This window comes from Mastigoproctus giganteus, chromosome 7 (assembly GCF_048544385.1).
Source record: "Mastigoproctus giganteus isolate SK-2022 chromosome 7, ASM4854438v1, whole genome shotgun sequence".
NCBI classification, from domain to species: domain Eukaryota; kingdom Metazoa; phylum Arthropoda; class Arachnida; order Uropygi; family Thelyphonidae; genus Mastigoproctus; species Mastigoproctus giganteus.
The window spans coordinates 14,138,740-14,163,250 of record NC_143581.1 but is presented as its reverse complement, the minus strand read 5'-3'; the positions used below and the strand labels follow the sequence as shown (position 1 = coordinate 14,163,250).

Below are 24,511 nucleotides of genomic sequence, written 5' to 3'. Positions count from 1 at the left end.
TAATCATCATACAGCAGTCAAAAAAAAAAACATTATTTTGATCATAAGGCAGGATTAGCCCCCTTTAACCCCTCCCTACCTTCGACCTTGTGTGTTATTCAACATAAATCATTTATAAACCCCTACGGATAAATAAACTACATAAGAAATGAATAATATGTTAAAAGTATAAAGTATATTTGATCACGTGTGATTAATTAACAATGTTAAAATTATCTTGTTTCATTTAGCAGCAATTTTTATACTGTGATAATTTAGGAATCATTAACACTGTATGTTAATTAATGAACTATAAAACACTAACGTGTGGCCCTAAAAATAAAAAAGTATTTACATATAGAAAAACAAAAACCAGAAAATAAATAAATAAAGAAAAAAAAAAAAAGAAAGAAAGCAAGAATGAAAGAAAAGAAACTTTTGTTTCTAACATAAAAATATTGGCTTCTACCGGTAGAACATCACCTTGAAGGGTCGGGGTTAAAACCCGACGCTCCATAAATAGAAGCATCGACCAGAATCCTCCTACTGCTAGTAACGTCTGCTAACAGTGACGTATGATCACATGATAACTAATGAAATATCACGTGCACAGGAATTTGCACGCAACACATTAAAACAGTCTCAGAGAAAATCATAAATTAACAATTTCCTCTGGGCGTAACTTTTTTTTCGAATCAAATTTCAGCTGATAATGTGAAGATTTAAATACATTTTATAATTTTCATCGCTCTTTAGCGCTGTAAGATTACATGCCATCGCCCACGTTATCTAAATATAAACACAAAGCATACCCACATCATTGCGGCTCCTACACGTAAGATTTTGGGTCTGTGCATCTGTGAACCCCCTCCACAAAGGAGGGGGAGGGGTTAAACTCCCTATTTTGTCCTGATTTCAAAACTAAATTCAATTAACTTTCGTTGCACAAAAAAAAAGCTGACACAAACGTACATTCCAAGACTAACAGACTAGACACCGTTTACTCGTAAGAAAGTGCATTCAACTTTTATTTATTCATATTTTTTCATTAAAGAAACTTTTATCCCTAAATTAATAAAAAATTTAATTTATGTAATAAATAAATATAATTATAATAAATAAAATAAATACACTCTAGGGTTATTTATTAATAGTTGATCATCGACCTACGTTTATTCTTATAATAGTTTTCTACATTGGAATTATTATAAGAATAGACTTATTAGTACAGGATGGTTATTTATTTGTTTAGCTTCTCTCTTTTTTTTTTTTTTTTTTTTATGGTGAACTTAAACAGGAAAGGTTGTTGAACTATTGGCCTAGAAGACTTCCTGATGTCAAGATCGTTCAAGATTATTTTGATCTCCTTCTGGCGAAATATCAAAGGAGACATGGAGCAAGTTGTTGTGTTTGTTAGAGTAGATGAGAATCTGACGAGATTCTCAAGTTCGAGTGGGAAAGAAAGTAGAATTCTGCTCAATGAGTTTTGAATAGTTTCTAGTTTTGGCCTCTTCGAAATCCGTTTTGGATTTCTCAATAATTTAATTTTAATTACTGTAATATGTGTAAAGGGAAAGGGAAGGAAGTTGGAGATTGTGATATAAGCCTGCTGAATTATATTAGTTTCCCTGTGATATGTGATACTTCCTGGGATAGAGCCTGCACTATGCCACTAATAAATATTCAGCTGGTGAGCGTGTGTTATAAGCCAGACAAATTGACAGAATCCCTCGTGATGTACTCGCCTTCCATTCCCGGTGCTGGTTAGTGTAGCACAGGGAAGCATCACCTTTTAGCACTTCAAGAAGAGATCGCAATTATGAGAGTCTGGAAGTTTGTGGGAGTTCAACCACTTCCCAAAGACTATGACAAGTTTTCCCGAGTTATCAGTATGTGGAAATTATTATTATTATCATCATAAAAATTATTATAATCAATTAATTTGAGACAATCACCTACATTATTTCATTGCGGAATATGGTGGAAATGTGTCAATTTTCCTGCAGAGCTGGAAACTTCCAGGAAAAACGTGTTAAGGGAAGTGGTTAAGGAAGCGGTGAAGGCAGTGACAATCTGTGGGTGATTTATGAAATTCATCGACAAAATGTCAGTACGTTTATGAACGACTGCATGTCGTCAAATTATATTCTTTAGGTATTTCTGCTGAAGTTTGAGCCAGTAAACAAATAAATTTGTTCTCAGTGTACAAATAATTATCAGTCCACTCCACCATCATAACTGCAAGTAACTTTTGTAAAAGATATAAGAATTTGTGACAGAGAAATGGGTACACAACGTACTAAAGATTTCCTTAAAAATATTTTGTGCCTGCTGATTTTTTTATAGGTAAAGACAGGCCTATACAAATTCACATTTAAGTCTGTATGAGGCTTGCCGAAGTTTCAAAACACAAATGAAATATTTAATCAAAAACGCTAACAGTTTCATTACCCAGCGTTGCCCAAGAAAATTTCAATACAACACCCAAAGTAATGTAAAGACATATCACTTTGGAAAGTGCTTTTGTTAATTTACTTTGATGAACAGTTTAAATAAGTTAAAATTATTTTTGAGTTAAATAAAAACAAAACTTTTTCATTAAATAATTTCTGAATAAATAACCTGCCTTCAGACAGCAATACCGTACGGTATCAGTTTATTGTGTCCAAGACAGCGCCTGGACTGTCTGCCTTCGGTATTTATTTAGGAAAAGGCGCCACGTAAATAGTCTCTTCGTCATCGGCCCTTCATTTTGGCTACTTGTTTTTTGATAAATCGTTACTTAACTGCTACGCGCAACTCTGATACTCTGTAAATTGCGTATTCTGTGATTGGTTAAATTTATCTACAGGTTGTAAAACTCGAATTTTCGGGAAAAAAACATACAATTACCACTTGAGGGTGATCAACTTGGCTGCTGTATGAAGAGAGCTTATAATCTGGGTTCGATCCCTAAGATGGGAAAAGGTAGAGTTCTTTTCTGCACGGTGTGAAAGAACAATCGTTGTAGCCACTGTGCTATCCCTCGAGGTCTAAAATAGGAGACAACGTGATATAAATAATTGTTACAACACAGTAGAGTGACCCGATATAGCTGTCGACCTTTTTCTGGATGAAAAAGGTCATGCTAAGTTCGGTTGTGGCTCCGATGGAGGCCGAGTAAACAAGACACTCAACCATATTTAATAAATTACCCTTCTCTCTCAGAATTCAATTCTTCCTGTTTTTTTAATGTTAATTTTAAAATAAATAATAAAAATAGCCAATAACAGATACCAACAGATAAAAAATAAAATAAAAAATGCCTCATAGCCTTAATTTCCTTGGCGAAAAAAGGGTGAAAAGCTATTGTAGGTCCCAAGATTTACATATTTAAAAATTTACTTATATGCATACTTCAGCAAAAGTTATTTAAATTTTTTAAAATTTCTCAGCTTTAGCCCGAGACTACCTAATGGAGAATTACTGCATATCGATGCATAAAACTGATCAAATATCCAACTGGAAAATTCCTGGAGGAAGCAATACCATAAGCAACTATGTGAAGAGGGCTTTTAGTTCATTTGAGAACCGCTGGACAAAGCCGTGGTTCTCAACTGAACTAAAAGCCCTCTTCACAAAAAAAAAAAAAAAACAGAAGACCTATAGGGCCTTTATAAAATATCCTTCGGATCAAAACAGGACGATATACCACCAGGCAAGAGCAGCTTTTATGAGAGCTAAGATTCAAGCTCACAGGCAAATCCTGTACAACAGGCTCGCTTCAAACAGAAGAGTCGGAACAAATAAGTAAACACACTCTATCGGAATGGGCTCTCAACACCTTCAAAGATCTGGGAAAAAGATAGTGCAGATGTAAATGTTAGCTATGTCCCAGGAACAAATACAGTACAACTGTCCTCCATTACCCTCAAAAGGGCTGACCTCACAGAGGCCATCAACAGTCTTCCAAACAAAGCTACGGTCAGGCGCGATGGCTTCCCCCTCTTTATTTATCAGGATCTGTAGCCCGTACATAATCGATCTCCTTCAAGCATATAATAACATCTTGCAAACCGCCAACGTCCCGCAGATGTGGAAGCTGTACTATACAAAACCTCTTCCTAAAAAGGCACATCCCAAGACTGCAAAGGATTACAGGCCCATCTCAATTAGTTGCCACACCCTAAAAATTTTTGAAAAAGCAAAGTACTTTGGTACCCACTGCTTTAGGCATCACCCAGCATACTTTCATTCTTAAGGGGAGATCAACCCCAACCAACCTTCTTGAGACCTTTGGTCGAATACAGTGTGCTCTGAATAGTGGAAATCAACTAGATGTAATTTTCATGGATATTTCTTCCGCATTTGACAGACTCTTCATCAAAGCCCTACTAAAAATACTGCATGACTACCATATGATGAGGAGCCCCCTTCTTGATACATTTGCAGCTCTACTAACCAACAGCAAACACAAGTTTTGAATGACAATACAGTCCTAACATAGACCCTGAACAGAGGACTCCCTCGGGGTGAAGTCCTTTCTGCTTTACTTTTTGCTGCCGCCATTGACCCCTATCTAGCGCTACATGACAATTTATTTTCATATGCAGACAACCTAAAGATGTTCATTCCTTCCAGTGATGACCGAAATCCACAGTTAATTGTTTGCAAAGGATGCTTCCAGACAATTTGAAGACTTTGCCTCGTTCCTAAATGACATTGGACTTGCCCTGAACCCGAACAAAATCGCGAAAATGTCATTCACTATGAAAAGGCTGAAGCTTGATATCAATGTTGTCCTCAATGGGCATCCTGTTCAGAGAGTGCAACAATATAAAAACTGCACTGTACTGTCACTTTATTAGGTACACCTACCTAGTAGCGTGTTGAGCCTCCTTTAGCTTTCAAAAGAGCCTGAATTCGTCTAGGCACAGATTGAACAAGATGCTGAAAACGTTGTGCATGAATGGAGTACCATGCAGACATGAGTGTGTCACGCAGTTCCTTGAGATTCGAAGTAGGTGTAGGCCTGCAGCCAACAGCCCTTTCTAGCTCATCCCAAAGATGTTCAATAGGACTGAGATCCAGGGATTCAGCGGGCCACTGCAGCAAAGAAAAGTCATTGTCATGTTCCTGAAACCATTCCATAGTGATTCGGGCTTTGTGCACCGGCGCATTAACCTTCTGGAAGGAACCATCTGATTGAGGATAACCTGTCAACACGAACGGATGCACTTGGTGAGCAACGATGTTTAGGTACGATGTGGCATTCAGACGTGAATCTATGAGTATCAAGGGACCTAACGAGTGCCAAGAAAACATTCTCCACATCATAACACTGCCCCACCACCTTGCACACTAGTCGTCAGACATGACAGGTCCATGGATTTATGTGGTTTTCGCCAAATTCTGACTCGTCAGACCAAGCAACTGTTTTATAATCATCGATAGTCCAGTGCTGGTGTTGTTGTGCCCACAGGAGGTGTGCTCTCTTGTTCTTCATTGATAACAAAGGTAAGCGATGTGGCCATCGGCTGTTGTAGCCTATTCGCAACAAAGTGCGACTAGTAGTCCCTTGAGATATTTTGTTCTGTGCACCAAGGCTGTATTCTGACATGATGTGCGACATTGTGGCCAGTCTGTTTGCTTGCACAATTCTAGCTATCCTCCTCTGACCTCTCTCATCAACAAGCGATTTTCTTCCACAGGAGTGCCATTGACAGGATGTTTTCTGTTCGTTGCACCATTCTCGATACAACCTTGAAATTGTGGTGAAAAAATTCAGGAGAACTGCCGTTTCAGAGATGCTTTGTCCAGCACGTCTTGCACCTATTACCATGCCACGTTCGAAGTCCGTTAGATCACTCCTTTTCCCCATTCTTGCTAGGGTTTGTACGCTTAACTGATACTAGAAAGGTTGTTCTGCTGCATTTATATCCACAATGGTGGTCATGTGACTTGCAACGTTGTGGGACAAACCATTTGTGTGCACAGCAGGGGTGTACCTAATACAGTGGCAGCACAGTGAAATGGGATGAAAAACTCACCTTTGCCCCTCACCTCGCAGAGGCAAGAAAGAAAACCCTTGAGGCTCTTTGGCGTGTTAAACAGGAACTGACAGGGATTCCTACGAAGTTCTTATCTCGTATAACACGCTGTGTCGAGATGCATTTCTCCCATTGCCCTATATGCCTCCCCTGTACGGACTTCCGCACCAGTTGAAAATCTCAGGAGGTTCCTGACTGTGAAATACTGGATCTTGAGGTGGCTAAACCGCTACCTGGGAAACACGTTTACCACGTTTACTTCATTTGCTTGAAGGGTACTCTAGAAGTACCCTTCAAGCAAATCTAGATCGGGTACCCTGTCAACTGATACTAATCAAAATGAACATTTCCATTCTCTCAAAGCTTATAATCAAAGAGATAGAAATCCCTAGCATAGCTGAGATAGTCTTTCACCACCCAACTTCCAGCAGACCCCGTCGACGTAGCAAAAGTAGAATGCAGTCACCTAGGAACAGGATAAAATTTGAATGGAATATCCGGTCTACAGATTTTATCCTATTCCTAGGTGACTGCATTCTACTTTTGCTACGTCGACGGGACATAGACTGTGACCGATTTCACAAAGAAAAGAACTACCAGACTAAGATTGTGCATCGCATGTACACCATCCAGCCAAACAACTACCAGATCGATATTGGTAAAATAAAGGTCCTAACCAATTAATCATGTGACTATTCCCCTGTTTCTATATTCATCACATGCATTTTAGTAATATTGTCATATACTATGTTGTTTTATTCCCAAAATGTCACTCTCCTTGTGTTTATGTATTCTCCTATTTATCTATTTATATTCACTCATGTTTCATTTATGTATTCATAATGATTCATTTAAGCAAATTTGTAAAATTCTATGTCTGTTGAACCGAGACTCACTTAAATCTTACTCTCCTTGTACAGTATATTAGCAAGAAACCCACTGGCTACGTATGCCGTTTCCGGGGTAAGGTGACGAATTCGTAGTGACATAAGGTGACGAATTCTAAATGCAGGATTTGAACACAGTAAATACAATGAATACAAAATAAATGTAGAATATGAATGCAGTTATGCGGTATAGCCAAGCATACAGATTCGAGATGAGCAGTACAAAATTACGTAGCGTCAGTAAGGTATGACATAAGCATTAGAAAAACAAACATAAGAGTAGTAGTATGTTATAGACCAGACCATCTTTATGAAGAGAGCGAGAGTGGAGTTTTCTAGAGATTGACTCTAACTTGTGGGTTGGTCATTTATTAACAGGACATTTCTGGATTTGTTGATGACCACTTTACACTCGTATATCATGATGGGAACAGGTATCCTGTGTGTTATCAGACACTCAGTCTAAAACACTGATGGATCCAATATCTTTCTATTACAGAAGATTTAGGGAAAGTCTGGTTGACCTGCCTTCTTAAAATCCACTCATGCATACCTTCTCGATGGTAAGCCCTGTTATGTCACTTAGGTGGCAACGAACGCGTAGAGTGGTTCTCTTCAAGACGCCTGGTCAGCGTGAAGAGGAAAAGACCAAACCCTCCAGCATATGACGTTGCTGGAGAGGCCTTCATCCTGCAGTGGATTGAAAATGGCTGATGATGATCATGATGTTTGAGATGCAAGTTAGGAAAGAAGTATTCTCGTTCTAGGTATCAGTAGGGATTCATCAGATATTAAAAGACTTTATATGAGGAATCAAGGATAAGTGATCACAATGTATTAATGGGGATCGATGTTTCACAATGTATTAATGGGGATCGAATTACTCTCAAAGGAAAGTGGAAGGATTTTTATTTCCCACAAAAGGGATTACAATGGTCTTAGACATAATTTAACTTCATTTCAGTGGAATGGTATAATATTTTAACAAATACAAATACTAAATTGGAAATGTTCAAGGAAGTTATTCTGAAAATGGATGACAAAAGAATTAACCGTAGTGGCAGAGAAGAAAGGTGCATTGGATGATTACAAATTATCAGCGGACCCAGAATCCTATAGTAAATTTAAAAAAATTATAATTATAAATAATAAAATTATTCTGTAAGTTCCTCATGACGTCAGGTCCGATAAGGCAGATTATGAAAAGTTCTTAACTTAAGAGTGGAACAGTAGCAGGAAATTCAGTAAAACGATAAGAATTGACTATATCGGTCTGCTTGATATTCATGGCAAGAGTATCGATGTTTCTGAACTAAATCAAGATTTTGCATTCACATTCACACGAAGAAGCTTTTAAAACTGAGGATACCAACGCCTTAGCTAATAGTAATAACCGGGAGGTAAATGCAATTTTATGTAGCTGAGAAGAGACAAGAAATAAAATTATTACAATAAAGGTGAACAAGGTACCAGGAAGCTTACAGTCATGGAACAAGGAACAATACCAGGAAGCTTACAGTCATCCGATTAGCCCTGGTGAGTAGCACAATTAGTACAATCAGCCGTTCTCCCTGACACCGCGTGGAAGCGCCTGGAGTTCGAATCTCGTCGATGATGAGATTCGAACACAATGTTGCCGAGTTAGTTGGTCTCAGGAGAGGGTAGCACGGATTTTTCACCCGGAAACCCAGCTTTTTCGCCAAATTGACCACAAAACGCACGCAATTTACAGAGAATATGTACGGCGCAATATGGCCTAAGTCGCGGATACTCTTAAAACACTACAACAAAAACAACTGTCCGGTTATAGTGAATAAAGCAACAGAAGAGGTAATGAAACCTTTAGCTATTGTAATGAGCACATCCTTGGGTTCAGACGAAGTCTCCATTTTTCTCTCTCTCCTATTCATAAAGGTGGCCTACTGGGTGAGACTTCTGATGCGCCAGGGAAGTGAGATTAATTTATGAGAGGACATAATTGTAGAACAGATATCTATGTTTAAGCACGGATTATTGTTTTGTTTGAATGTTTTTTTTTTTTTGTTTTAATTAAAACATGATTCTATGTAATTATTTCTTTATGTCACATAAAACACATCACAGAAAAGCCAAGCACAATGTAAGTGTAAAGGAGTTCATATTGCAATTATAGGTCTATTACATAATATAATTATGTTAAGTGCAAATTGGAAAACAAATCTCTCTCCATTTTATTTTATATTATTCATCGCAGGCAAATGTGGCAAGTTTAATATTTTAACTGTGACTTAATCAAAAATCTGTAACGTAATCAAAAAATGAGAGAGAATTCATTTAGCCACATATGGCATAATTCCACATCTCAAATATCGACTATCCGAAATTCTTTTCTAATTTTTTTTTCGCCCTAATTTTACTCAAATAAATTTACGCATTTAATGTTTAGCTGTAAGAAACAAGACTATCACGTGGATAAAATAAAATCATGATTTCTCTTACACTGGTGTGCAAAACTTAAGGACCAACACTATTTCTAAAGGTTACAACCACAAAATCTTTATTTAAGGTACTCTTTACTGATGAGTAGATTCAGTCTCAGCAGCGATTCTGGACGTCAGCTAATCTGGCGAGAGGTTGGTACACGGTATCACCCCGCAAATATCACTGAAAGGGATTGATTGGCGGTCGAGGTGTTCTCGTCTGGGGAGGCGTTATCTTGGATGGACGTACACAACCCCAGATACTGGAAGGCGCTACTGTACTGAGGTAATCTTTCCCCATGTGCGTCTGTTCCGAGGTGCCATTGGCCCCGAGTTCGGGTTTATGGATGATAACGCCACACCCCAACACACTGCAGCTATTGATATGCTTTTGGAAAGTGAGGACATTGTTCGTATGGATTGGTCTGCCCTTTCCATCGATCTAAATGCCATCGAACACATATGGGACGCTCTGGTGGCACGTCCTAGGTGGGTGTGGACGTGCTTAGCGGCACGTCCGCCAGAACATTTTCTGGTGGGTGTTAGCGGCACATCCACACCCACCAGAAAATGTTCACCAGCTGAAGATGGCGCTGACAGAGGAATGGACGATGTTACCGCAAGAACTTATCAACAACACTGTTCTAAGTATGGACAGGCAGTGCAAAGCCTGCATCGACATTAGGGGTGGCCATATCTCCTACTGAGAACCACCTCTTCCATCTTTGGCAGTAATGCATCTGTATCATGGCAGCCAGTGCTATGTTGCCATCTTTGAATAAAGTCCCTCTGTACCGTTTTGTTTCCGGTGTTGTTTCCTTCATCATTTCTGTACCTGACGAGGTTCCTTTGGTATGCTTTTCCCATATCCAGGTTACTCCCATAAGAAGCTACAGGTGAAAACCTGACGGGTCCTTAAATTTTGTACACCAGTGTATATAAAGCATTGTAAATGAACAAAATAAGAGTAAATTTCATTCCTACTCCACTTCTGTATCATGCCAGTAAACACTAATATGATACATAAAAACTTTAGTAGGAAAAAAACCTAAAAATTCACCATTAAACGAATTACTCCAAAAAAAAAATTTCATTGTCATTTTTATTTGCAGTTATTTCTTCTTAGAAATGAATTAATTTCAAATAATTTTTATGCATCGCATCCATGTGGCTGATGAGGTAGTATGTATATCTACCTAACCATTTTTTTTTCACAGACGCATAAAACTTAATATTTTTTATAGGCCTTGTTCTTTCAATTTTTAATTTTTATGTAATCTCCTAAAATTCTCCTGTAATCTCTTATTTTCATAAACAGGGAATTTCCCTGTTCGGTTCGATGAACTCTGTAATAAATATATATGATATTCTTGTCAACATAAATCTGCAATGTATCTTACTACCGACTCCAATAAAGGGTAGTTCTTCTGTGCTAAATACTTTAGATATTTTAATAATGCGCCAAACTAGAGACATGGTATTGAACTTCCAATTAACTGTGGGTCATTTTTGTAACTGTCCAAGTTAATAATTTTTTTTTGACAGATGAGTCCTTTCATCATTATATACAAACCTGAATTGCAGAGAAATTTAAAATGAAGAGGATACATTATGATGGATGATACATGATAAAAACCAACAGTTGGTGAATCGATTAAAGCCCATCTAATTGATACTAGATGGGTAAAATCTCAAGAAGAAATTGAATAAGAAACAATCGGACTGTTTTACGAAAATATAGGCTCTTGGAGCGAAGAAAAGAGACTGGCCAGCAAATATTGGTAATTATTTAGTACTATGTAAGCATACATAGTACTTAATACAATTAAAGTAAACAATTAATGTAATTTAACGTGTGATTAAAAATCTTACGAAAAATCCATTTCGCCTTCCGATTTTGTGTCCGAAAAGTATGGCGAGTAAACTGCGCAATTGATTTTTAGCTCAACGCTGTTTGCGGACCATCAACCTCAGGATACCGTGTCCTTCAGTGGCGAAGGTCGTTTTAGTTTTGAAACTACGCGGCTGTTTTCACCGAGTCGAGATAGTATCCACAGTCCATTCACTTGTGATAGTGAATTGGATTGTGCAGCCAAATTTATGTGGAGTCTAGGAGTATAATGTGTTTTTCTGGAAGACACAAAGCACTTAATTTGAGGTGGAAAATCTTTTCCTACATTCTTCTAGTTTTCTTCTGAAAATGGAATTATCATCCAAAATAAAGTTTCTTTTCTCATTAGAAAAGACAAGCGCTTAAAGTCCTCAAGGAAGAAAGATACCGATGCTTTCATGCCATATAAATCATTAATGGGTATTTAAATCATTAATTTATTCTCTTTACTGCAAATATTATAAGCCCACTATTTTTAAGACTACGTCTCGGCGTAAATACTGCAGTTATTAAAAACAATATGGTAAATTTATGCAATTTTATGCAATGATGCAAGCACCAAGGTGTTCAAAGAGAAGTGCATTAAACATTTCAGACACACTAGATTAGCACCAAGCTCTTTAAGGGGAATGAAATTCTCCAGGTAGATCTGTCAAGACCAGGAGTGCAAGAACTTTCAAGGAGATTTTTTAAAGGTATGCTAACAGGCCATGAGGCTAGGACCTTCCATTATGACTCTTCTAATGGGCAGTTTATGGAATAGACACATCGGTCTTCTTCAGTAAAACAATAATCTCGTATTGCTGGATCCTTCACAAAAAAAATATGACTACAATGTTTTGGGATAGAGAAGGCCCAAAAACGCTTAACACTCTTAAAATCTATTTATTTTTGTTGAGGAAGATGCATAAAAATGCTTGTGCTTGTTGAGATTTAGCTGCCCCAAACTCAAGGATATTTTTACTTCAATTTACCCCTGATATTCCGATCAATGTGAGTTTTTACTTCTTAAATTCCTAAAACATTTTTCTTGCATGTTGAATATTTTTCTGGCGTTTATTTACTGTTTATTAATAAGTACGTTGTACTTTACAGCGTATGCCTCAAATCTGAATTCATTCCTGTTTGTAAATAAGCGTTCTCTCTCTCTCTCTCTCTCTTTTATTTTATTATTATTTTTTTAATTCCTTGCTTGCGTAAACTATCTCAATATGCTTTTATGATATAAAATAATGTCTATTAAATTACTTAAATTAATTTCACACATAATATTAATTTTAATTAAAATTTTATTGCAGCCAAACAACATTTATGACTAGATTATTTTTCATTTTCGTAACACAATCGTAACCGTATAATTCTGTAGAAATTCAACCACAAATATGAACTTTATGAACTTGGAAATACATCTGTATACATTAAAATCAAAAACGATTATTACATGGGCTATAAAGCTCTATTGCAAATCATTTTGATTATGTTCACATTTTGCATATACTGAAATAATTATTTATATACATATATATTCTATATAAAACAGTTAACAGTTACATGGTTTATGATATTTTTATCATTTAAACAACCTGAGACCGCAAAAGGCAAATACATGTTTCCAGTTTCCAAGAGTCACATAAAATGATGTAGTAATGATTGATCATCTTCTGTAGATGGCAACATGGACGAGGAGCTATAATAGCGAACAACATAATTCTGGTCTCTGTTATTGTCCCAGAATTCTTGACCATTAACGATATATCGAACAGCAAATATTAGTCTCTGGCCATCACTTAAATTAGGCATATATAAATTAAACGAGAATTTATCTGAAAAACTATCACATGAACCTGGGATATAAGAAGCTAAAATATCAGTCGTAGTTACCCATTCGTTTGTAGTATATCGGACGGTTACCACTTTTTCGAAGCCGATGTTTAATACACGTACAGTGCAATGTAAGCTTAAGTCTGATACGGTAACATTTTCTACAGACACTTTCTGTAATCTTACTCTGTCTAGGAATTTGGGGTCAGCTGAGGGCTGTTGAAACTGAAGACATAAATTTCGATGGCCGTGGCTAGCGGCTGGTATCGATGTGAATCTGGTTACCAATCTCGATTCCCAATTATTGGCTCTGTTTACACCACTATTTTCGTTAGTATTCACAGGCACACTAAGGTGGCTAAATGCAGAAGGTGGAACAACAGGTATGTCGTCACAAGTAATATGACGTACCGCTGTTAAATCTAGGCCTAATACATCTGCAAATCTGACTATTTTCTTTCGGCGTGGAGTACCCGGTGGTGTTTTCCCCGTTTTCAGCGATGTACTCCGAACAAGCAGCGGCCGTTCACATTCATCTTCGTCATCGGTATTCTCGTTTTGAAAAAGCACCTGTTCCGGTTGTTTCTGACGGCTTGACTCGGAATACATGGATGGAGTTTCATCATTTTTGCTGGCATCCGCTGATATGGCCGGAATCGCATCCGCTTCCTTTGCTGTATCGTCTGCAATGTTATTTGCTTCATGTGACACCGAAGCTGGTTGCTCGTCTAGTTCTTTACATTGCTCGTTATCACTAATTCGTTGTAATTCTAGTGCACTATCATGTTCTGCTTCTGTCGTTGATGTGCAAGCATTCAGTGCTAAATTCTGGTCACTACTCACATTACCGTTCGGTCCAGGCTCTTCCACATTCAAATCCCCATTTTCAAATGAACATTCAGAACAACCATTAACCAATTCAGAACTCTGTAATATTGTGACTTCGTTATCTCCATTTTTATTTTCTACCGAAAATTCAGTTTCCTGATAATCACTGTCGCTTTCGGTTTCATCATCGGAAGACAAATTATCGGCATATTGTTTTAATTTTTCAAAAAACTCTTGTCTCTCTTCGGAACTTATATTTTCTAAAGTAGGATATAAAGGGCCACTTACCGATGAAGTACTTGGCTGTAAAAGGGATTCTTTACTCGCAAATGTCTTAAATTTTGTTTTCTTTGACGCATGCAAATCTAATGATGCCGGATTTACTAAAATGTCTTCATCTTCTAAGTCTGGAGGGGTATAACCACTAGGAGTATCAAAAGATTCTTCTTCTTCACTTGTCATTGTTTCTTTACATTCGGGATCACTAATGGCATTATCGTCGTTTCTATAAATAAAAGAGGTTGGTGGTTTGTCGACTATAGCAAGGTGTTTCGGCATAAAAGGAAAATTTCTAATCAATGCCAACCTATCACTCTCAGCGTTTACATCAGGTACAGTTGATGGAAAGCGGCCTAATAGCCAAAGCTTATTATGCAAAAGGCGTGCTAGCGTTTCTGCTTTCAGTCGGCAACTAGCCAGACTCAAACTGCAGGAGATAGGTCGGATGCTTGCTTTGCTTTCGGACATTTTTAGCACGCTGACTTTTCCACTGACTCCATCATCTCATTACGCATACACACACAAAATTTACGTTCATCGAGTTACACTTCTGCGCGAATGCATTCCATAGTTTTAACATAATACAACTTTCAATAACGGTCAAAATACATTTCATAATTTCGCAAAAAAATACTGTATTAACCAACAGTCTTTATGGAAATAACTACACGGATAAATAAACGGAGAGCACTCACAGAACGACCGTCAAATGTCCTTCAGTGCTGTTCCATTGCGATCAACTTAAGTTTTATATCCGCTAGAGGGAGCTTAAGTAAAATCAATCAGAGAGAAAAAAATGCTAAACAAACCAAAGCAAAAAAAAATGGAGTGACGTTTAGAACTGACAGCAAACTTGAAACTCAAAACAGTTTAAACTTTAATACTTATAAACAACACAGACATAAACAACAAATGCATTTTTGAAATTTATACGAGAACATTCGAACCGTGTGGCTTAAATTTTGTGAAAGAAATGCAATAATCTTTTTGAAAATTATTTATTAAAATAATATTATTGATTCATGTTTGAGGACGATGAGGAAAATGTATTTTAATCAAAATTATGTGGTTTTTAAATGAGATGAGTCGCTTTAATGTTTTATGGATTCCATACTTGTCTTTGTTTTTGTTTGCAATGTTTAACTAAGCCTTGGAACAAACAGTACTGTTGTACTGTTTATGCGTATGTTTATGTTTATTGTATATGTTTTTTCATAATAAACAGTACATACTAGATTATACTTGGCAGGCAGCAGCTAATATGTGTGGTAAATGACTTTAAGCTACTCCCCTGCAAATTTGTTTGGTCCAAAATTGTTAAAGCTTGACGTTAGTGATTGTTCTGTAGCTAAGAGGCCGCCGTAGCCTAGTGGTCAGGCGCGCAGGTGCATAAGTACACGTGCTTTGAGTGACCGGGGTTCAAACCCGTGACTACTGAATGCGGTGCTGTTTCTTGTAGTCTGTCTATCTTATGAACTCCTCTGACCGTTTGGTCGTCCCGGAGTATAAACAGAATATTTATTATTTAAGCCATAATGCGCTTGCACTTTCGATACTGATATATTTTCATTTTCAAATGCCATATTAAAACAAATAAAAGTTAGAAGGCTGTCGCATATCTATATGTTTAAGGGGACCGTTGACGACTAGAAAAAAAACAAAAAAAACTGTGTGGGTGCAGAGCACGCATAGTGGAAATTAAGTGAAACTTCTTTAGGCAAACATTTATCACTTGACCGAAGATCTCATATTTACCATATGAATACCACAGGCAACGAATCTGCATCAATGGGAGCCTCGGAGATATGAGACATTCAGTTACCAAATCTAGTTCGGCAAGTGCTGTGGCATCGGATGATATTTAAAACCATTTGACTTCTATAGAGCCGGAATCACTTTGTTCTTCAGAGAGCCACCACACCTGTTACAGACCGACATTTGACTTACATCCTCATTGGAAATGCCGTTTGAAGTAGATCTCGAGCTGCTACACTCTTCACATCTTTCTTGAACAAAAGCCGTTCAGAACAGACAGACAGAACACACAGAACAGACTGAACCGAAATCATTATCCAGGAATGTAGGTTTAAACTGTGCGTGAATGCTTCGGTGTTTCTTAAAATCCTGTTACTGCTCCGGCTGTGTATTACGTGTTGAACGATTTGATGGAGTACTTCTGGCAGTCGGTTTTGACTTCTTCGCTTTTCATTTACAACTGGGTTTCGAGGACTCTTCATCGTTTTCATTTGCAATATCAATTTCCATGACTCCTTCTTCCAAATTCACTTCTAACGTTTCTGGGGAGATATAAGGCTCTGAAGATGTGAATGGATCTTCTCCGGCTTCTTTGTTCAACTCCATCGCACGCTGTAATTTCTTCCGCTGTCGAAATAGCTTTGATCTCTCCTTTGTACTCAATTGAGGTGGTTTCGGATGGTTGCATTGCACGCATATGTGATCTGTACGCCTTACAACGCTCACTATTAGTCTTTGGCAAGTCGAAATGTTTTATTAAATACTGTGGAGAATTATGCAATCAGTAGGGCTACATTAGGTCATGCGTTGCTTGTGCCTGTTAAAGAATGGTACAATGGTAGTGGGGGAATTTTCTTGGCAATTTTTTGTCAATCCACAGATGCATTGCACGTGTACGTGTGCTATACGCCTTACAACGCTCACTACACTGTACGCCTCTTTACGATTGGGTCATTGTACGATCAAATTACTTTACGATGGACACTCCATAACAAAATACCCTTCACTATACGAATGTAGTAAGCGCCGGTCATTGTGTCACGTTTACGAATTGAATTTTAATTCTATTAACGGCGATTCTAATAAGCCATATTAGGAAGAATATTTTCCGCAAGTTAACAAAAATTAAAAAACAAAGAAAGGAAAGCAATTACACCCTCACAAATACTAACTGGGCTTAACTTCGGTGATCGAACGAGAACAGGGTCATTTAACCTACCTAGTACAATAGTTGGCTGTTCAGAGTGCCTGTAATACATTTACTTATAGCAACGATTGCATTCTCGTTGTGTTTTAGTCAATCCACGAACGCAAGTTACTCCCATCTGAAAACTGCCTGGAGTGTGCCTAAAGAAGTTTCACTTTAAAAAGCTGCTGCCTTTTCCGATGAATCGTGTTTCCTGCTATGATGGGTGGACGGTAGATGAAGGGTACGGCGACAAGGGTACCGTGAGAAATCACTCTGACGTTCTAGTCCAACAGAAACAGGCAGATTTGCACAGCGAATGGATGATGCTTGGTTGAGGCGTGTTCAGACTGGCTTGTAAGAGAGTGGTGGAATTACAGATGGCAGTTCAGAGGAACAATGCCCATGAAAATATCCATAGAAAAGACATTCAATTAGAAACTGAAAGTCTCTGAAGCAGAGTGGTTAGATTTATTAACTTGACGACTCATTTGAATATGGTCTAGGAAAGTAAGAGAGGTTGTGGGGCCACTTCCCTAGATGTAGGAACAATGTTCCATGGTAGGAAGAGTTTATGATTTGTAAAGAGTCAATAGCTGTTTAGAAGTAACGCTCAATGCAGAGGAAGCAATATTTGTGATGTGCTTTTGCCAAGAGAGATTTGAAATCGGGGAATTTCCAAAAGTGTGATCTTGTCTAGATCACACTTTTGTATCATCATCGAAGATGAGCACAGGTATTCTTTTCCTCATTGGAAAATTACCTTGAGATCGGAATTTATGAAACCAATGATAGATATTAGCATCAGCAATCGCCACATGGTGCAAGGAAGCCGATGGCTTATGCTGCACCAGCCAAAAAAAAAAAAAAAAAGAATAAAATAATAATAAGAAAAAAATTAAAAATATATACTGTGTATAATTAATAAAATAAAAGAAAATAGACAATCTATGCGTTTCCCTCCTCCCTTAGGTAACTATCCAGCTGACCTTTGAATTTCCCCAAATTGTCAGCCCCTATCACCCATGTAGGTAACTCAATCCAGTAATTTATAACTCGTTGGCTAAATAAAATTTCCTGCAATCCAGTCTAAACATCTCCGCCATCTTGAATATTGCAAAGTGTTTCGAATTAGAATGTAGAATATCATCTGTTGTCATCAGCAAAACCATGTTTAGGATTTCCAGTCAGTTGAAGAAGGTCCATAACATTAATAGGAAAATAGTAGGAGAAATGATTGAACATCGGGAGACATTACATTGATGACCTGAGAAATTAAAAGACAGAGAGCCACCTATTGTCACCACACACACACACACACACACACACACACACACACACACACACACACAGTACTTATTTGATACCCACTCGGTTACAGTAGTAGATGTAACCAAGAGGGGGGGGGGGAGAAGCGCAGAGTCGCGTATTTGAACATATGAATATGATACCACAAAATACATTGTAAATTGGTATAGATCGGAAACTCCTTCGATCTGAAGTAGAGAAGAGAATTTTATTATTTTTATTTATTTAAAGTGTATAACTTCGCAAGAAGCTACGTTGCTGGAGATAAAGTTCATTGATATACACCAATAAGACATGTTTATTAGTATTGGTATTAAAATATCAGAACGATGCAAGGGAGAAAAGTTACACTATATTTAACCCCAGGGGCTCACATCTGGTGAGTATGGGCTTGGCACACCCAGGGTCCTGAGCTGGATATTATCATTCTTCTCTCCTTTGGTGATTCCCTTCTACCTCTTTCGCAGGGTAACTCGGGAAATTTTTTTTTTGGCTGGTGCAGCAAAAGCCTCAGGTTTCTTTGCACCATATGGCTAATGATAATAATAATATAGCATCTTCCATCAAAATATTAAGTTAATTTAAAATAAACGAATATTAATAATAATAACATAACAAAATAAAAAATGAGATAAAACGACTCTCCCAAGTTTTATATTTCACCTACCTTTTCCGACTATTACATATCTCTCTTGAAATTCATATAAGCTCTTTGCCTCTACCAGGTCAGGTAGATACTTGTTCCAATAGTCCAAGTAGACTTTAGAGCTATGAAGTTTCATGTTACGAGGAAAATCAATATATAACTTCATAGTTCTACGTATATAAAGGCAAGATTGCACAAAGGGCATCGCTGACATAATTTCTTTTTCCTGTATATACAATTATTTACAATTTATTTTGCCTTTATATACAATTATTTAAAATTTTTTTTGTTTATATAGTTTTATGTAACGTTGTTGTAATTGGGTTTCAAAGCAACTAAGGCCATATTTTTCGGTATATACTGTCATTAAATTGCGTGTTCTGTGATTGATTTTCTGTTTACTGGACGAAAAATCCGAGTTTCCGGGAGAAAAAACCATGCTACCCTCGCCTGAGACCGACTAACTCAGCCAAAAAAAAGGAGACGATTCGCCAAATTCTGCGTGAAGATTTAGGAAAAAGGAAGGTATGTGCAAAATTTGTGCCACACAACTGGATGATCAGAAGCAACGAAGAGTCTCATCATGCGAAAACTTCATTCAGAATTGTCAAGACAATCCTAATTTCCTCGACTGTTATTGTCACTGAACACGAACGTTAAGTTTTACAGTATGACCCAGAAACGAAGAGTCAGGGCATGTAGTGGGCTTCAAAATCATTACAAAGCCGAAAATGTTTCGTTTAAGAAGTTCATTCTGAACTTCTTAAACGAATTCAAGACAATGCTGATCATGTTTATTGAAAAAGGGATGTGATTCACAAGGAATTTGTAACTGAAGGGGAGAGATTCTTCCCATTATTGCTCTAGGGGAATATACACTGTGCGGCCACTTTATTAGGTACGCCTACCTAGTAGCGTGTTGATCCTCATTTAGCCTTCGAAACAGTCTGTCGTCTCGGCATGGATTGAACAAGATGCTGAAAACGTTGTGCATGAATGGAGTACAATGCAAACATGAGTGTGTCACGCAGTTCCTTGAGATTCGAAGGAGGTGTAGGCCTGCAGTGAACAGCCTTTCTACCTCATCCCAAAGGTGTTCAATAGGATTGAGATCCAGGGATTGAGAGGGCCACTACAGCAAAGAAAAGTCATTGTCATGTTACTGTAACCATTCTATAGTGATTCGGCATTTGTGCACCGGCGCATTATCCTTCTGGAAGTAATCATCTGACTGAGGATAAACTGTCAACATGAACGGATGCATTTGGTGAGGAACGATTTTTAGGTACGATGTGGCATTCAGACGTGAAACTATGGGTATCAATGGAGCCAACGAGTGCCAAGAAAACATTCCCCACACCACAACACTGTCCCCACCGCCATGCACAATAGTCGTCAGACATGACGGGTCCATGGATTCATGTTGTTTTCGCCAAATTCTGAGCCTTCCATCAACATGATGCACCAGGAATTTCGATTCGTCAGACCAAGCAACTGTTTTGCAATCCTTGATAGTCCAGTGCTGGTGTTGTTGTGCCCACAGGAGGTGTGCTCTCTTGTTCTTCATTGATAACAAAGTTACGCGAAGTGGCCGTCGGCTGTTGTAGTCCATTCGCGACAAAGTGCGACTAGTGGTCCCTTGCGATATCTTGTTCTGCGCACCAAGGTTGTCTTCTGACGTGATGTGCGAAATTGTGGCCAGTCTGTTTGCTTGCACAATTCTAGCTATCCCCCTCTGACCTCTCTCGTCAACAAGCGATTTTCTTCAACAGGAGTGCCGTTGAGAGGATGTTTTCTGTTCGTTGCACCATTCTCGATACACCCTTGAAACTGTGGTGCGTGAAAAGTTCAGGAGAACTGCAGTTTCAGAGATGCTTTGTCCACCATGTCTTGTACCTACTTCCATGGCACGTTCGAAATCCGTTAGATCACTTCTTTTCCCCATTCTTGCTACTGTTTGTACGATTAACTGATACTAGAAAGGTTGTTATGCTGCATTTATATCCACAACTGTGGTCATGTGACTTGCAACGTTGTGGGACAAACCATTTGTGTGCACAGCAGGGGTGTATCTAATAAAGTGGCAGCACAGTTTATGTCCTGGAGTTTATTTAATTTTTTTCTGAGTTTATCTAATTTCTGGATAACGCAGTATTTGCATAATTTATTTATTTCCTTATAACGAAAATCCTAACAACGATTTTCGTCATAAGGAAATAAATGTTTCTAAATTTAAAAAATTTCTTAAAATTTACTTTATTTAAATAATTGAATAAAGCTAAGTAAACAAGTTAAAAAGCCAAGTAAAAATTTTGAATAAAAAATTTCATGCTACAAGAGTTTAATAAAATGCTTGAGCTCATTTTAGAAAAAGCCTAATTTTGTTTAGTACTGTACAGTCCAATTTTTTTTTTTAACATTTTTTTTTTGGAGAATTAGCGACTAAGGCTATATTGCTGCGTGTATATTGTCTGGAAATTGCGTGTTTCGTTCGATGTTCTGTCTATTGGACGAAAAACTATAGTTTTCGGGAGAAAAAACATCATGCTACCCTCCCCTGAGACTGACTAACTTAGCCACATTGTGAAAAAGATCCATAAAAATTCCGCACGTCATCGACAGGACTCTAACTCAGGTCTTTTCCACCTGGCGTAGGGAGAACGGCAATTCTACCAACTATGATTTTTCTGTTTAATATGCAAATTTTAATATCAACAGTATATTTTATTTAACACGCTGAACAAAACATGAAGTTTAGACATAAAAATTGATTTTGTGCAATAGTATATTTTCAAAAAATCACTGTGATTCATCGAACAAATCATCGCTTACCTTACTGGATGATCTGCATTCCTCACTTAACTGTATAATGAAAATTTTAATATTCTTGTCAACAACTGGCAGATTCAATAGCAAGGAAAGGTGGGAGGAGGCACATGTTGCTTAAAGTAATGAAATTTTTGGACATGTCGTACACAAAGCAAGAATATCCACAGCTCCCTGATATAATGTTGCCCCGAAATACTCCTTTCATGAAAACTAATCGTGCTCTTTCCAGTCACTATCTGGCAGATTAGAGGCAGCGAGATTATACCCTGATCAGGGTGCCTCCTAGAGGGTTACCAATATGTTCGCAGGCCGGCCACTAAATAGTCCACTAAAGTGGCCGGCCTGCGAACATCGTTTTTTATGTTCTGCCCTAGAAATGTAAGGAAATTAGATCTCGCCATGATGTCAATCATAACCTCAAAAGACATCTATCATACTGCATGATGAAAGAGATGGGAGTTTGCTGGAGCTTTGCTCTGGAGACTAAATATGGGTTTCACCACTTCAAGCCTCCAATGAAAAAAAATGATGGTAATGCACTGCCTGATAAGAGTCACGTATCGCCTAGTATTACCTGGCAACATAGCGGGACGGCTAGGTACAGTTCGTTCAGCGAACAAACGGACTTAACCGAAATTCGGTCCACTTGACTCAATTGTCATTGAATATTAGTTCTAGCATTTTAGACTCCCAGGAGTAAGCCCTAATTTGTGTCTCATACCTGAGATAATGTCTGTGACAAGTCTCAAGGGACCTGTCGTCAATAGCTGGCAGATTAGCCAGTTGTTGTTTGGCGTCAACGACTGTCTAATTTGCCAGTTATTGACGCCACATAAAAGTACAATGGGCACTTTCTTCGGGTAGTACTTTATAAGTGTGGCTTTTCAAGCTCGCTGTTTATACTGCAGTGAAAGCCTGTCACTGCTGAGCAGTGGTTGGCCAGCTACTTAATAACCAGCTAGCTGTTTGGTAACTACTTCTTTTGGTAAGGCTACTCTTACCAGGAAAGGCTTCAGTCCCGCAAATTGCAGCATCTTGAAATTAGGCATCTGCAAGGTTAGAATTGAATGGACTTCTCTTGTTCAGGCAACACACATGAGAGGGCATAAATTTGAATTGTGGAAGGATGGTTGCAGGATACATGTGAAGAAATTTGCTATCACCATTGTTGGAATAAATTTCTATCTGCTTCTGTGGAAGTGCGTACTTTGAATAAATTTAAGGAAAAATTAGACAAATTATTAGAAAGACAAATTGTTATCGGAGAGGTAATGTGGGAAGGTTTTTTTTTTTTTTTTTTTTTTTTTTTTTGGCTGATACTGTAACAGTTTCTTTCCTTTTATGATTTGACTCTACTAATTTTTTTTCTTTTTATATGGATAATATAGAGCAGGTAATAGCAGTAGAGTGGCTAAAGTTCACCTAAAATCATTTGTTGCCTTTATATTTGTAAAGGCAACTGACAGTGTTTTAATTAATATGATACATTCAATTACACTAAAGCTAAAAGTTCTCACTTAACGCTTCGAACAACAGCAGTAATAAACTATTATGCAGATGATACAATGGTTGGCAGGGTTGTTAATGACAGTAATGGAAATGTACTACTGCAACAGGATCTAGAAAAGTTGTGCAAATGGACTGAGAAGTGGCAACTGAAGTTTAACATTGACAAAGGCAAAGTACTGCATACGGGTAGAAGTAACCCCAAAGAAACGTACCAACTGTGTGGTACTACATTTAGGGTGGTAAAAAATGAAAAAGGGCTGGGAGTAATTGTGCAGTCAGATATGAAATTTTCTGAGCAGTGCAGACAGGTTGCCAGAGCAGGTCATGGGGTGTTGTCAATGATATATAGGAATTTTGCTAGTAGGAAAAAGGAGGTGGTTATCCCATTGTATAAGGCAATATAAGTCAGACTATGCCTTGAGTCAGGTCTGCAGGCCTCATTTTAGGAAGGATGTAGAGTTGCTAGAACGAGTACAGAAAAGGACAACAAGATTGGTGAGGAGAACGAAGAGGTCTTCTCACCAAGAAAGGCTTAATTGCAGCTTCTGGAAATTGCAGCGTCTGGAGACTAGGCACCTGCGAGGTGATCTGATTGAGGTATATAAGGCCTTGAATGGGTTGAGCAGGCTCAATTCTGATGAGATTTTTCCTCTTGCATTCTGCACTTGAGAGGGCATAAATTCAAATTGAGGAAAGACAGTTGTAGAACAGATGTGTGGAAATTTACCTTTAGCTAGCGGGTAGCTGATTGCTGGAACAAATTTCCATCTGTTGTTGTGGAAGTTGATAAGTTAAATAAATTCAACGAGGAAGGAACTGGACAAACTTAGAAATTTTTTTTTTTTTTTTTTTAATTTTTTGGCTGATGCTACTTAAACTTGCTTTCTTGCATCGCATATGCATCTACTATTACTCCTGTTTCGCCTATCCGTCCAGCTAGTCCTCGCCGGTGGCACAGTGATATTAGTAAATTCTCATTACACTGAGTGGAAAAGGCCCTTGTTAGAATCCTGTTAAAATGTGGCTGAATTAGTCGAGATCTTAGGTGTGGGTTGGATTGTTTTTTTCTACATGAAACTGGGACTTTTCTTCCAGCAAAAAAAAA

At 37.9% G+C, this 24,511-nt stretch overlaps 1 protein-coding gene across 1 annotated transcript; it reads right to left on the bottom strand.

Moving 5' to 3' along the window:
• Positions 1 to 12,818: 12,818 nt before the first annotated feature.
• Positions 12,819 to 14,892, bottom strand: LOC150082540 (uncharacterized). Its single transcript, XM_090377533.1, has one exon. The coding sequence runs from the start codon at positions 14,639 to 14,641 to the stop codon at positions 12,872 to 12,874; it is 1,770 nt and encodes a 589-aa protein (XP_090233659.1). The 5' UTR covers positions 14,642 to 14,892; the 3' UTR covers positions 12,819 to 12,871.
• Between the last annotated feature and the right edge of the window lie 9,619 nt (positions 14,893 to 24,511).

Excerpts from the sequence above, each read along its gene's own strand:
- LOC150082540 (XM_090377533.1), bottom strand. The coding sequence starts at position 14,641 with ATGTCCGAAAGCAAAGCAAGCATCCGACCTATCTCCTGCAGTTTGAGT.